Source organism: Danio rerio, chromosome 21 (assembly GCF_049306965.1).
Source record: "Danio rerio strain Tuebingen ecotype United States chromosome 21, GRCz12tu, whole genome shotgun sequence".
Classification (NCBI taxonomy): domain Eukaryota; kingdom Metazoa; phylum Chordata; class Actinopteri; order Cypriniformes; family Danionidae; genus Danio; species Danio rerio.
Window position 1 is genome coordinate 20,862,056 of NC_133196.1, and position 12,984 is coordinate 20,875,039.

At 40.2% G+C, this 12,984-nt stretch overlaps 2 protein-coding genes across 14 annotated transcripts in view; both read left to right on the plus strand.

The window, feature by feature from the left end:
• Nucleotides 1–1,587, plus strand: part of gzmk (granzyme K) — a 34,130-nt gene extending 32,543 nt beyond the window's left edge. For 9 of the 13 annotated variants that reach the window (XM_073935211.1, XM_073935208.1, XM_073935206.1 and 6 more), the window contains 4 exons: nucleotides 49–193; nucleotides 740–878; nucleotides 973–1,227; nucleotides 1,309–1,587. In XM_073935211.1, coding sequence (XP_073791312.1) covers nucleotides 49–193; nucleotides 740–878; nucleotides 973–1,227; nucleotides 1,309–1,479 — 710 coding nt within the window. In that variant the 3' untranslated portion in view covers nucleotides 1,480–1,587. Of the gene's footprint in view, nucleotides 1–48; nucleotides 194–726; nucleotides 879–972; nucleotides 1,228–1,308 lie in introns of all 13 variants that reach the window. The other 4 variants (XR_012396725.1, XM_073935216.1, XM_073935215.1 and 1 more) reach the window with 1 other exon arrangement.
• A 4,656-nt stretch (nucleotides 1,588–6,243) lies between these two features.
• On the plus strand, nucleotides 6,244–10,045 carry gzma (granzyme A). Its single transcript, XM_021469061.3, has 5 exons — nucleotides 6,244–7,620; nucleotides 7,714–7,858; nucleotides 8,815–8,953; nucleotides 9,049–9,303; nucleotides 9,394–10,045. Exons 1-5 carry the CDS (start codon nucleotides 7,557–7,559, stop codon nucleotides 9,562–9,564), a joined length of 774 nt encoding a protein of 257 aa, XP_021324736.1. The 5' UTR covers nucleotides 6,244–7,556; the 3' UTR covers nucleotides 9,565–10,045.
• Nucleotides 10,046–12,984: the final 2,939 nt, after the last annotated feature.

Sequence of the window (12,984 nt, forward strand, 5' to 3'; positions counted from 1 at the left end):
GTGATCTTTTTGTTCAATCTGTAACTGACTTTAAAATTTCTCTTCCAGTTTGCTCTGACGTGTCAATTGTTGGAGGCAAAGATGTCAAAAAAGCTCTATCGTGGATGGTGTCCATTCAAAAGGAAAAGATCCATATTTGTGGAGGAATCCTGATTCACAAGCAGTGGGTTTTAACTTCAGCACAATGCAAAGAGTAAGGAAACCACTCAAAACTTATTTGAAGCATAAAATACTAATGTTTTGGGAGTGAATATACAGTAAATGGATAAGTGGGTAACACGATCACCTCACAGCAAGAAGGTAAGAAGGTCAGTTGGCATTTCTGTGTGGAGTTTGCATGTTCTGCACGTGTTTGCATGGGTTTCCTCCGGGTGCTCTGGTTTCTCCCACAAGACCAAAGACGTGCGGTATAGGTGAATTGGACAGGCTAAATTGTCCGTAGTGTATGAGTGTTCATGGATGTTTCCCAATTGGAAGTGAATCCGCTGCGTAAAGCATATGCTGTATTAGTTGGAGGTTCATTCTACTGTGGCATAAAAAGTTTAGAATATTTTGGTTGAAATATATGTAATTCAGCACAATTGGCATATTTAATGATAAGGTTATAAAACTTGTAAAACAATTTTTTTTTGTTCAATTCTTAACTGGGGAAGTATTATTTTTCACTCACTGCAGTGTCTTACCTTGATGTGCTCACCATGATGTAACTAAGCACACTTATGTCAGTCTTCTATTTTAGAGTCCCTGTTTCATCAGTGACGGTTCTCATAGGATCTCTATCTCTGAGTAAAGGCTCTCAACGTATTGGCATCCTTAATTACGAAATCCCTAAAACATTCAATGAAAAGACTAAAGAAGATGACATCATGCTCATTAGGGTAAGGATGAACTAAAAGGATTGTCATTTATTCGTGATTAACTCTTTTACTGCTTTTACACAACATGCATTTGAGCATCGCCATATCTTTGCAGCTAAGCAAAAAAGTTAAAGCCAAACCCTACAAAATCCCTAAAAATGAAAAAGATGTCCCACCCGGAACAAAATGTGTTGTAAGAGGTTGGGGAACCACTGATTATAAAGACGAGCAAGCTTCTGATAAACTGCAAATGTTGGAGGTGTTGGTGGTGGACAGAGATCAGTGCAACCGCTACTATAACAGAAATCCTGTCATCACCAAAGACATGCTGTGTGCAGGAAATACACAGCAGCACAGAGGAACCTGTTGGGTAGGTTTCAGCTTTACAGATGCTGATTTATGCTGTTTGCAAACATTTCTTCACATGTCTGAAAGACGATTTGTTTTTCAGGGAGATTCTGGTGGACCTCTGGAGTGTAAGAAAAACCTGGTTGGAGTCATTTCAGGCTCACAAGGATGTGGGATTCCCAAGAAACCCACAGTGTACACGTTTCTTTCCAAAAGACACATCTCTTGGATCAATAGCATACTGAGACAGCAATTTAACAGCACACGTTTTTAAGAAACTAAACATTCCCAGCTTATATAGCTTATTAATCCATATTTGCTATATTTACAATGTTTATTTTGTTAGCGCACATTTGGTGAACAATAAAAAAAAAATCTGTTTCTTTTTTATTGTTCAATCAAATTATTAAATCAAAAAGCTTCTCCATTTGAAGTGACAGTTCTACTTTGTTGATGTCAGTCTGACGGCTTCAGCCACAATATTCTTATTCGTTCCCCTTTTACTATTAGTTTTTTAAGGGGGAATGAGAGGCAAAACGAAAGCCCTGTCTCAGTCAATATTACTCAGCCATTAACGTACACCCTGTAATGAACATTTGCTATTGATTTACCTATTCTCAAGCCATCCAAGATCACTTTTTTCTCAGAATAATAAAGAACTTTATTTTGGCTGAAGCTGTGATCCTTGTTAATTTACCAAATGCAAGTCAATGGCTAAAAGCCTGATGATGAATTTAGGTCTTATGCACAGTAGCCAATTTTACACTATCAAACAAAACGTTCTAATACATACCTGTCAACCATCTCATTTTCCCTGATTCTCCTGTATTTTACAGTTCTAACATCCTGTAGAGGTATTTTCCTGCATTTCTCTCATATTTTTAATCTTTCTCTGAAAGGTGGCAATAAGCATTAATACGCAATTAATACCTGTACGCAACCCATACCGCTGAACCACCAATGCATGTGGATTCCCCTTTGCTCTTTAATGTGAGTCTGTTCTGTGCTTTCATTTTATTTGGACATGAAAACATTTGGAAATAAATAGAAAAATGGCATGATTCCCTTTCTTTCCTTTATAGGCACTATTGCCACTCCTATGCAATCCTTAAAACAGTCAGTTCATGTAGCGGTGTGTAACTGTCAGACGGGCTCCATAGTGATAAATTGCCGCTGTTTCCTAAACGGATTCTGTAACATTACACGTGATTTGAAGTGGACTGAAATTGGACACTCTGGGTTTTGGGTGCGTGTTTAATCAGACATATACACAATAATAATAATAATAATAATAATAATAATAATAATAATAATAATAATAATAATAATGACATCTAAGTATGTCAATCTTGTGGGGGGGTCGTTTAAACAACTAATTTAGTCTTAAATGAGCATAAACAGAAAAGCAATCAAATGCTTTCATTATAAATCAATGCATTTTTAAAGTGACTTCTGTTATTTAATGTAATCAAATGAAAAAAATTATTCAATTGTTTTGTTGGAATTGGGATTAGAACTTTTGTTACCAAATCAACAATTAACACATTTGTTTTATTGTACAAAGAATTTAGTTGTTAGTACCACAGTAGAAAATTAAACTATTTTCATGCTGACTGGCCCAAATCAGCACCGTATGAAACTGTTAACAGAACTATTCACCCCAATAGTGGAAAAGCTGCTGTTGGATCTGTGGTGAATGTGCTCAGGACAATTTGAAAGATGAATATGTGTTCTTGACCCACTTTATAAGACATCAATGTATTTTCAAGAAACACCTATTAATTAGTTTTTCCTATAATTTTTTTTTTTTTTTTTTTGACTGTCAAGTACCAGTAGCCAAAAACCTACATTTAAATAGCCAGCACTTCATTTTAAGTTAAATAAAAGCACTTCTTTAATATTCGACTGAACAATAAAAGCCTGAGGGTGAGTACATTTATGTCAAATATACTTTTTTAGCTTACCTTTTTGTCAAAAAGGGACAAAAGAGATTAACTAAAACATCAGGTGTAAATGGGAATGTATCTCACACATCTGACCAAAGTGCATCTTAATACCCGGTGTAAACAGGGCTTTCAACATGTGCTAGACAGACGTTACATTGTGCTCAGTCACAGTTTACTGAAAGCTGAAACATGGTCCCTTTGGATCCTGCTTTCAAAATGCATCCGTTTACTTCAGTCCTGCTCTTCTGGGCTACTTCCTTCACTTTATCGATTTTTGAAGGCTTTGGATCCTTTGCTGGCTCTGATATCCCACAACATTGTGCATTTGATTCTGGGGCAGAAAGAGCTAAAATTTAAAATTTAATTCTGAAATCTCTGATTGGTGGCCATTTTGGCCCTGTTTACACCTGGTATTAAAGGGCACCTATCATGCCCCTTTTTTGCAAGATGTAATTTGAGTTTCAGATCAAGATACACAACAAGTCCAACATAATTACCTGCTGAAAATATAAATTTTGGGGTCAAATTAAAAATGAATTGACGTTGTGGATGTGACATTTAAATGCAAATGACCTAATTTTGTTTTGCCATGTTTAGTTGAACCATCTGTTTAACCTGAGCATAATCAAAACAGAATTTACAGAACTGTTCTCTGTTTACTTTTCTGCATTTATGGTGAAGGTGACTAACACACAGCACATTATTAAGAAAGGTGATTTTCAAAGATTATACTGTAAACAGTGCACCCGGAAAGTATTCATAGCGATTCACTTTTTCCACTTTTTTTTTTTTTAATGTTGCAGTCGTATTCCAAAATGGATTAAATTAATTTATTTCCTCAAAATCCTACACACAATACCCCATAATGACAATGTGAAAAAAGTTTTTTTTTTAATTGTTGCAAATTTATTAAAAATAAAATCACATGTACATAAGTATTCACAGCCTTTGCTCAATACCTTGTTGATGCACCTTTGGGAACAAATACAGCCGCAAGTCTTTTTGAATATGATGCCACAAGCTTGGCATACCTGTCTCTGGGAATTTTTTTCCCAATTGCTCAACAATTGCTGTTCTATGTTAATTTGGGAGGATCTTCTAACAGTTGTGGGCGGGGCAGTAGATTGTGATGTCACAACCTTCTGTTTCTTCAAACAGCTTGTCTGAGAGATTTTGCGTTATAGGGATTAAATAAAATGTTTAGGTGAAATTTGATCAAACTTTGATCAAAAGTGGGTGGTTGTGCACACACACTGCCAACAAACACTAATGTATAAACCACTCATAAATGTAATTGCGTAACAGGTGCCCTTTGAAAATGCATTTCTGTTGATCTGATCACAACTGAACAATGCTTAATACAGGGCTAAATAGGCCTTGAAATGCTTTGAGCGTTTGAGCACTTCCAGATTTAGTTTTAAAAAAGGCATTTAGCTGGATTGCTTGTATAGTGTAAATAGATGTTTGCCTGAATATAATTAAGCAACCACAAAGGCTACATACTGTACTCCCCAGCAAACCGAACATGTGAATATTATTGTGTGTTGTTGAAGCATGTTAACCAGACTGGCTTTAAACTTTGCCATCTGAAAATTCATGTTTGCTTTAAAGGCAAAAAGAAATAGTCCTTATTCTAATACAAAGTATTTGGTGTGGCTATTAGATCAGACATTAAATCTGGTTCTCTTTGTCTTTTTCTGCTCTCACATTTTGCATTCATTTGGAAATTGAAGTTATTTTGTAATATTAAAGCGAAAGGTCAGAAAAGGATCAAAGATACAGTACACCCGCCTAGATGTTCTTCTCATAGAAATCAGAAACTTGATCAAAAATGGCCTCATAAGACCAGATAAAAACAGGACCTTTGTGTGTAAATGTGTGTTTTTAACAAACTCCTCTTTTAATGGCATGTCTAGCAAGAGATTATTCACAAATCACAAAAGCTCTCTCTGTTTTGTTGTTCATCATTATAGTTTTGTGTAGTCTCAGAAGTCTTGCTGATTCTCGATTTGTCATGTATTCTTTACGCACTTCACATTAACACCAAAGCACATCAAATAAACTCCCATTGGCTTTTTAATATTCTTTGTGTTCAGGCACTTCCGCTAAATTATTCAAAGTTTCAAAACAAACAGAGACCTACTCGTGAGGACATACAACACAACTCATTTCAAGTCGAGTACAATATAAAAAAAATTTAAACTGTATCAAGTTATAGAGTTCTTTGGTTATAAAGCCTGCCATTCTGCAAAATGGATATTATACAGGATAATCTTTCAAGAGAAAATGTGCAATAAATCCTTAAAGGTTTAAGGCCGTACTCACACTAGGTACAGTTGCCTCGAACCGGGCCAAAGCACGATTGTCCCCTCTCCCGTCTCCCCCAACGACCCGCACTCACACCACAATCGGGCCTGGGCACGCTTACGTCATTGATGAAGTGAGAAGCGCTCTCACTCAGCAGCACAGTGGTTTTCTAGTTATATATTTATATATTTCTAGTCTAGTTATATATTTATATATTTCTAGTTATATATTTCTAGATTTCTCTAGTTATATCGTTTCAGTCGGTTTGATATGCAGTGACGCAGTCAAATGTTTCGCCAAACAGTCCTTAGGGATGCGGTGACACGCAGTAAGATATTTCGCCGAACAGATCCGCCACTTTTGGTGCTCTTAAACAATCATAAAGCCCTCGTGCTGCAGGAATGAGGAGGTGTGCTGAAGGTCCGCAGCTGTCGTGCAGTGAGGGGTTTGCAACTTTAATAATCTAGGGCTGTTTGCGTTCACTGAACAGTAAGAATGATTAATAAAATCCATATGAAACAGTCCCTTAAAAGTCACGTCTAGCTTTCAGTTTCGGGCTTTGGCGCGTTTTGCACTCACACTACAAACACATAGTGTGAGTAGGCCCTAAGACAACCTGTAGTACTTTTTTGAGATTTTAAAAGATTTGTGTGTTTTAAGCATCAGTTAAGAAACGTTAGCAACTGTATGCTTTAATTGTAGGGTGCACTAGATAATTTTGAGCTTTTGTAAGCTAATTTCATCTTCCGGGTTGAAAATAATTTTTCTGGGATCAAAATCGGTGATGTAGCGCAAATCTGCTAATGAAGTGATGACGCGTCGGTTTCTCATTATTATTCATAGCAGTGTTTTCTGATCCTTTGAGAAGACTCTGCTTCTTAATTACACATGCTTTCCGAAGACAAAGCATACCTGCCAAGCTGAGACCCAGTGATTGGTTAAGAACGCGTCGCCACGGCACGATTCGTACGAGCACGAGTTTATTTTTATGATCCATGGGGTTTGTTGCATGTTTTTCTCCGCGATTCTGCAGACCTGATACAGCAAAGCTGTTGGTTTGCAGCAAGCAAATGTGAAGTGCTGCTGTGTTTATGTTTAAAATCTCCAGATTACCGGCAGGGCTAATGGTTGAAACAGACGAGGCAAGAGACCTGCTGCACTGCTATCCATGTGTTTGTTTTCAGACCTGGGGATTAAGGAGTGAAGTTCTCCTTTTTTAGTGGTTGTTGTGTATATGAAATTATGAATAACATTGTAGCAGGGTTTTAAATGACATACTTTTTATTTCTTTGCTTTTTAACTTTTTAAACTATAAAATCATGGATCTCCTCACGGTTTGCGTCTCATTTTGTAAGCCAACTGACAGTTCACTCCCCTCTTTCTCCCTGCTTTGCTGGCTATGCCCACTCCTCTCTCTGCATGCTTGCAGTGCTCCACAACCATCATGAAGCATTTTATGAAAAAATTCTGAAGTAAACATGAACGAAAGAGAGAGATTTCATTGCCCTTTAAGGATCAAGTTCGCTGTGGATATAAATAGTGTTTGCCTTAAATTTTTTTGTTGAATAAAGTTAACCTTACAAGTTATTTTAACTTAAAAAACAAGTTGAAACATAGCTACAGTATAGTTTCCTTAGTTAAATTAGCATAAAACTAGCATGTTGTTATGACCGATCATGTAATATATAATCAGGTGATATATGCACACAGTTAAAACATTTGTTTATTAAAATATCTCAATTATACTAAAATAAAACTGGGTAGAGCTTGATGCCCTCTAAACTTCTTTAAACGTTTACATTAAATAAACCTGCATGAAATCAAATTAAGTCCTACTCTCTTATATCAACACCACTAACAGTAAAAGTTACGACTTGTTGATTGACTCAGTGTGAACTTGTGAAAATGTGCAAAAACAGATGCATCACCTTGCATGCAAAACCCCCCACACAAACACACCTCCTGATTCTGCTCTGACCACAAAGATGACTAAGAAAGGGCAATTAAAAAGCGGTTATTTCCTCATTGCTCTCACACTTGATGTTAAAGGACATCTGAGAAAACACATTGATTTTTGGCTGAGAGGACGGTCCACTCAATGGATATTTGCAGAAATTTGATTGTGTTTCACTTCTTGGTGTTCACCTTTTTTAAAGTGACAGGTAATGATTGTTTTTTTGTCCCAGAGTTTGGTTGCAAACTTCATTAGTGTTCTTTTGTTCAACCTGTAACTGTCTTTAAAATCTCTCTTCCAGTTTGCTCTGACGTATCAATTGTTGGAGGCAAAGATGTCAAAAAAGCTTTATCGTGGATGGTGTCCATTCAGGTAAACCAGAATCATAAATGTGGAGGAATCCTGATTCACAAAGAGTGGGTTTTAACAGCGGCGCATTGCAAAGAGTAAGGAAACTACACTGAGTTTACACAAACTAAGCATATTATCATCTTTTTAGGAAAGAATGCCGTAAATATAAAAATCAGAACAAGTGTTAATCAGAAGCTAATTTAAGATAAATAAAGATAAAGTCAGATATTTAATTAAGTTTATTTTAATTTTAAGTTTTACGTAATTTTACTTTTACTAATGCAATTTAGGGTATACATTTAGTAATTTGACATACATTAGATGTAATAATATCCCTTTTCTTTGATTAATTTGTTAACAGATTAATATCTATTTTTAGGTTTGTTTGTTGACATGCTGGAAACTTTAAACAGAACTTGCTACACTGGGTTTTTTTTTATTGAAAAAGCTTCTTAGTAAAGAGCTCGGATCATTAAATGTGCTACTTTTTAATTTATTGTTTTAAACCAGAAAGGACCAAACAGGGTCTGCTGGCCAATATTGGCCCATGATATTTTTTGATTTGGCCCGCCATGCCATCTGAGAAGAGAGGGAGTTCAAATTTAATCTAACTCTTGTTTGTTTGCTTTACCTTATAAATACTGTATAGTCATATATTTAGCTTTGGCCCACGGCTCTCAGTAATATTTGTTTTTTGGCCCTTCATAGTAAAAAGTTTGGGCACCTCCCTGTTTTAAATGCTTTAATCTTTATTGAAATGTATTGAAAAAAACTTTATTAATTTACTATGTCATTTTACTATTATATGCAAGAAATTTGCTAAAAAAGTTTTTCCTCTTGAAAGTTTTTTCTCTTTTTCCTATTGAAAGAGCTTTTCTAGTTTTCCCCTCAGAATTAGAGATACAAATTCATTTTATTTTATCTCAAGTTATTATTTTAAGCGTTTTGATCTTTATTTTCATGATCTATTTATTTATTGAAACTAACTATAAATGTGGGGGTTATAGAACTATGAAGTATAAGCATATAAGCAGACTTGTTTTTATTTCAGAGACTCCTATTCATCAGTGACGGTTCTCATAGGATCTCTATCTCTGAGTAAAGGCTCTCAGCGTATTGCCATCCACAATTACGAAATCCCTGAAACATTCAATAAAAAGACTAAAAAAGACGACATCATGCTCATTAGGGTAAGGATGAACAAAAATTTTTTGTCATTTATTCATAATTAACTCTTTTACTGCTTTTACACAACATGCATTTGAGCATCGCCATATCTTTGCAGCTAAGCAAAAAAGTTAAAGCCAAACCCTACAAAATCCCTAAAAAGGAAAAAGACGTCCAACCCGGAACAAAATGTGTTGTGAGAGGTTGGGGAACCACTGATTATAAAGGCAAGCAAGCTTCTGATAAACTGCAAATGTTGGAGGTGTTGGTGGTGGACAGAGTGCAGTGCAACCGCTACTATAACAGAAATCCTGTCATCACCAAAGACATGCTGTGTGCAGGAAACACACAGCAGCACAGAGGAACCTGTTTGGTGGGTTTCACCCATACAGATGCTGATTTATGCTGTTTGCAAACATTTCTTCACATGTCTGGAGGATGAAGATCTTGATTTGTTTTTCAGGGAGATTCTGGTGGACCTCTGGAGTGTGAGAAAAACCTGGTTGGAGTGCTTTCAGGCTCACACGGATGTGGGGATCCCAAAAAACCCACAGTGTACACGCTTCTGTCCAAAAGACATATCACCTGGATCAATAAAATACTGAAACAGCAATTCAACAGCACACGCTTTTAGGAAACCAAACTTTTCCAGCTTATATACAGTAGCCTGCACTTTCAGAAATAAAGGTACAAAAACTGTGACTGGGGTGTAGCTGTACCTTAGGGCTGCATCTAGACTTGTTAGCACCCTAGGCGAGATTATTATTCATTAAATACATAATATAATGCATCTTTTAAATAGTTATTCCATCTACGTAATTTTTTTTTCTGAAAATATGCTGTTCTTTTTTAAAAATGTTTGTGACTTTAAATTTCTACATTTATATTCACAACCAGTGTTTTTACAATGTTAAGCAAATTTTGAAATAAAGCTAAAAAAAACAATGTGTCTGATATTGTATTATATCAGCCCCTCTATTTGTTCCTGCTTATTTTCTAGTAAACAACCATTAAAATGTACACACAGAATGCACATTTTATCTTAATTTATGTATCTTCATGCCGTCTATGATGACTTTTTCCATCCTCAGAATAATAAAGAAGATTTTCGACTAAAACTGTGGTATTTGGTTAATCAGTCCAACAAAGAGTCAAAGTCATCATTGAGTGTCAAACAAAACACAAAGACGACACCAAGTTAATAGCTGTATCTTCTATATACTGAGACATTGGGGTCTTCTGTAGTGTAACAATTGATCGGTTGTGAAATAATGTTCACATCAGATTTTTAAATAATTTTTAATAATCTTCAGTTTCTTGCACAGACAGACTGTTCCACTTCATAAGACCTCAATGTATCCTCAATGTAAAAAATGAGAAGCATATGCTACCTGACAAAAGTCGTCATCAATCCCAGTTGAAAGAGCAACAAATGATAACTTCACATCTAGTTGCAAAAGTGAGAGAAGGTAGATTTTTCCAATGAATCATCTGTTGAACTGCATCCTAATCATCACAAATACTGCAGAAGACCTATTGGAACCAGCATGGACCCAAGATTTTCACAGAAATTAGTCAAGTTTGGTGATGGAAAAATCATGGTTCCCCTTCGGTTGGGGAACTTCAGTGCCATAGAGTGGATTGATTGAAATCCACGAAATGGGAGGATTCGGTTCAGAAGCCGCTTGTCTGAAAGAGTATTGAACGGGCCAATGAAAGCAATGAATTGGCAGCGTAAGCTTGCACAGGTGTACTTCATTGCCAATTATCCCAGCATATAAGCACACCTGGGGCGAGCAGACGCCATCCTTTTCGCTTCAGAGACTTTCTGATCGAGTCGATGAGGGTTCCTCCTGCTGTGACCAGCGATTCTGAGCGAACGAGAGCATTCTCCCGGTCCAGAGTGTGTACACGCAGCGGCAGACGGTCGAGCTGGGTTTCTCCCTTGCCTGGCGTTCTTTGGGTCCGGTCCTCCAGAGCGGTGCGTACAAAGTTGCAAACTTCACAGAAAGAGCAACACAGTCGTGCAGCACGTCCTTTTCAGGACGGCGCTCCGACTGTGCGTTTCTGGATGCGGTGGTTTCCTGTCCTCGGATGATGGGCACGGGCACTGCGTTACATGTCTGGGGATCCAGCATGTTAATGCGCTGCTCGCGGGCAATTCATGTCGTCATTGCGATGCCATGACTGTTGCGCAAGATCGCGGCTAGCCTTTGCAAAAGGGCGAACCACCCCAGTTGTCCAATGCTCTGCAGCGGGCACTCGGGCAGATCTGAGGGTTTCAGCGAGAGATAATCCGTCGCCCACGGGCCCGCGGACCTCCCGCTCCTCTAAGCGCTCCATCCAAGCTTCTGGCGGGGGAAGCGATCCGTCTAACAGATGGTAGCCCTTGCGCCCGATGACACCGGAGACCAGACGTCCACCGCGGCATCGGAGGGTGGGCTTTCATTGTCCGATGATGATCCAGACCCGCTCGCCCCCTTCGGGCTGGTGAGCGCTGTCACTACGAATCCTGAAACGGACATGTTAGCCGTGCTTTCCCGGGCTGCTTCGGCCGTGGGTTGGAGATGGTTTATCCCCCAGCTCCGCGAGGTGCACAGTAGGCTCACGCAGTCTTGAAAAGCACTTTTTTCTGCACGTGCTGCGTGTCCCTCCACCCTCACCACTCTTGACGGTGGAACAGCCAGGGGGTATGTGGCGATTCCTCAGGTTGAGTGTGCAATGGCGGTCAATTCGCGCGGCGCCTCTTCTTGGCGGGGTCCGCCTCGTCTCCCATCCAAAGCATGTAAGTTATCTGCCTCCCTCGGAGCTAGAGCTTACATAGCTGCGGGCCAGGCTGCTTCCGCCTTGCATGCGATAGCCACCTACCAGCGCTACCAAGCGCAGGCGCTGGCCGAGCTGCACGAGGGTGGGTTCAACCTAGGCTTACGAGCTTCGCACCGCCGCCGACTTAGCTCTTCGGACTACTGAGTCTGCTGCGTGTGCGTTGGGGAGGACGATGTCCACATTAGTGGTCCAGGAGCGCCACCCGAGGCTGATATGCGCAAAGTCGACAAAGTCCGCTTTCTTGACTTCCCCATATCCCCAGCCATGTTCGGCGACACTGTCTGTGAATTTGCCCAGGAATTCAAGGCGGTGAGAGAGCAGTTGGTGGGTGATGTCTTATCGGCGGTCCGTAGCCCGCTCCGCCCGCCGTGCCATTCATACCTGCTCCTCGCCGAAGGCGCCCGCCTACGAGAGCTGCTCCGCCCCCGCACACGCCTCCGGCGAAGTGAGCGAGTCGGGCACCTCGGAAGCAGGCAGCCCCCCTGCCCAGAATGCCGCTAAGTCCGGCAACGGACCGCGAAGCGCCCCTGGGACAGGCCATCTGGAGAAGAGGGAACTTGCTCTTTCCCCGCTGGAGGGCGGGGCCCCATTTCCAACGGCACTTTTTTACTGCCATGAAAATATCATGAAAGAGCACTTTTCCACTTCCCCGGATGTGACAGCCCGAAATCTGCCAGTCTTGGACGCTATGCTTTCTAGCTTGCAGATTCGGTGCGTTTCGCCAGTGGCTCACGAGCGCTGGGAGGACGGTCTCCTTCTCCCACCCCTCGAGCCTCCCCTCCGGAGCTCGGGTGCGGAGTGAGAGCGACTATCTCACCTCCAGCTTTTCCGTGGGACCCGCGCGCTTCCTGGATCAGCACACCCACTCCGCGCTGCCCCACTGCTGGTACGTCAGCGATTGTAGCGATTAGTCCATTAGCGAGAGCTCTGCCTGCCTGGTTAGCGCGGGCCAACTCTTTGCGGTGGCTCATATGCACAATCAGTCTCGGCTATGTGATTCAGTTCGCAAAACGGCCCCCCAAGTCTCGGGTGTGTTTTCACCAGGGTCAGCCCCCTGTCCGCCCCTGTCTTGCGAGAGGAGATTGCTGTCCTCCTGGTGAAGGATGCAATCGAGCCGCTCCCTCCAGCCGAGATGGAGAGCGGGTTTTACAGCCCACACTTCATCGTGCCCAAAAAGAGTGGTGGGTCACGGCCAATCCTAGATCTGCGCGTTTAGAACCGCTGTCTG

Bases quoted from the DNA above. Each gene is read 5' to 3' on its own strand.
- gzma (XM_021469061.3), top strand. From the start codon at position 7,557: ATGGATATTTGCAGAAATTTGATTGTGTTTCACTTCTTGGTGTTCACC. The intron at 7,621-7,713 runs GTAATGATTGTT...TCTCTCTTCCAG, and splicing joins CACCTTTTTTAAAGTGACAG to TTTGCTCTGACGTATCAATT. The intron at 8,954-9,048 runs GTAAGGATGAAC...ATATCTTTGCAG, and splicing joins ACGACATCATGCTCATTAGG to CTAAGCAAAAAAGTTAAAGC.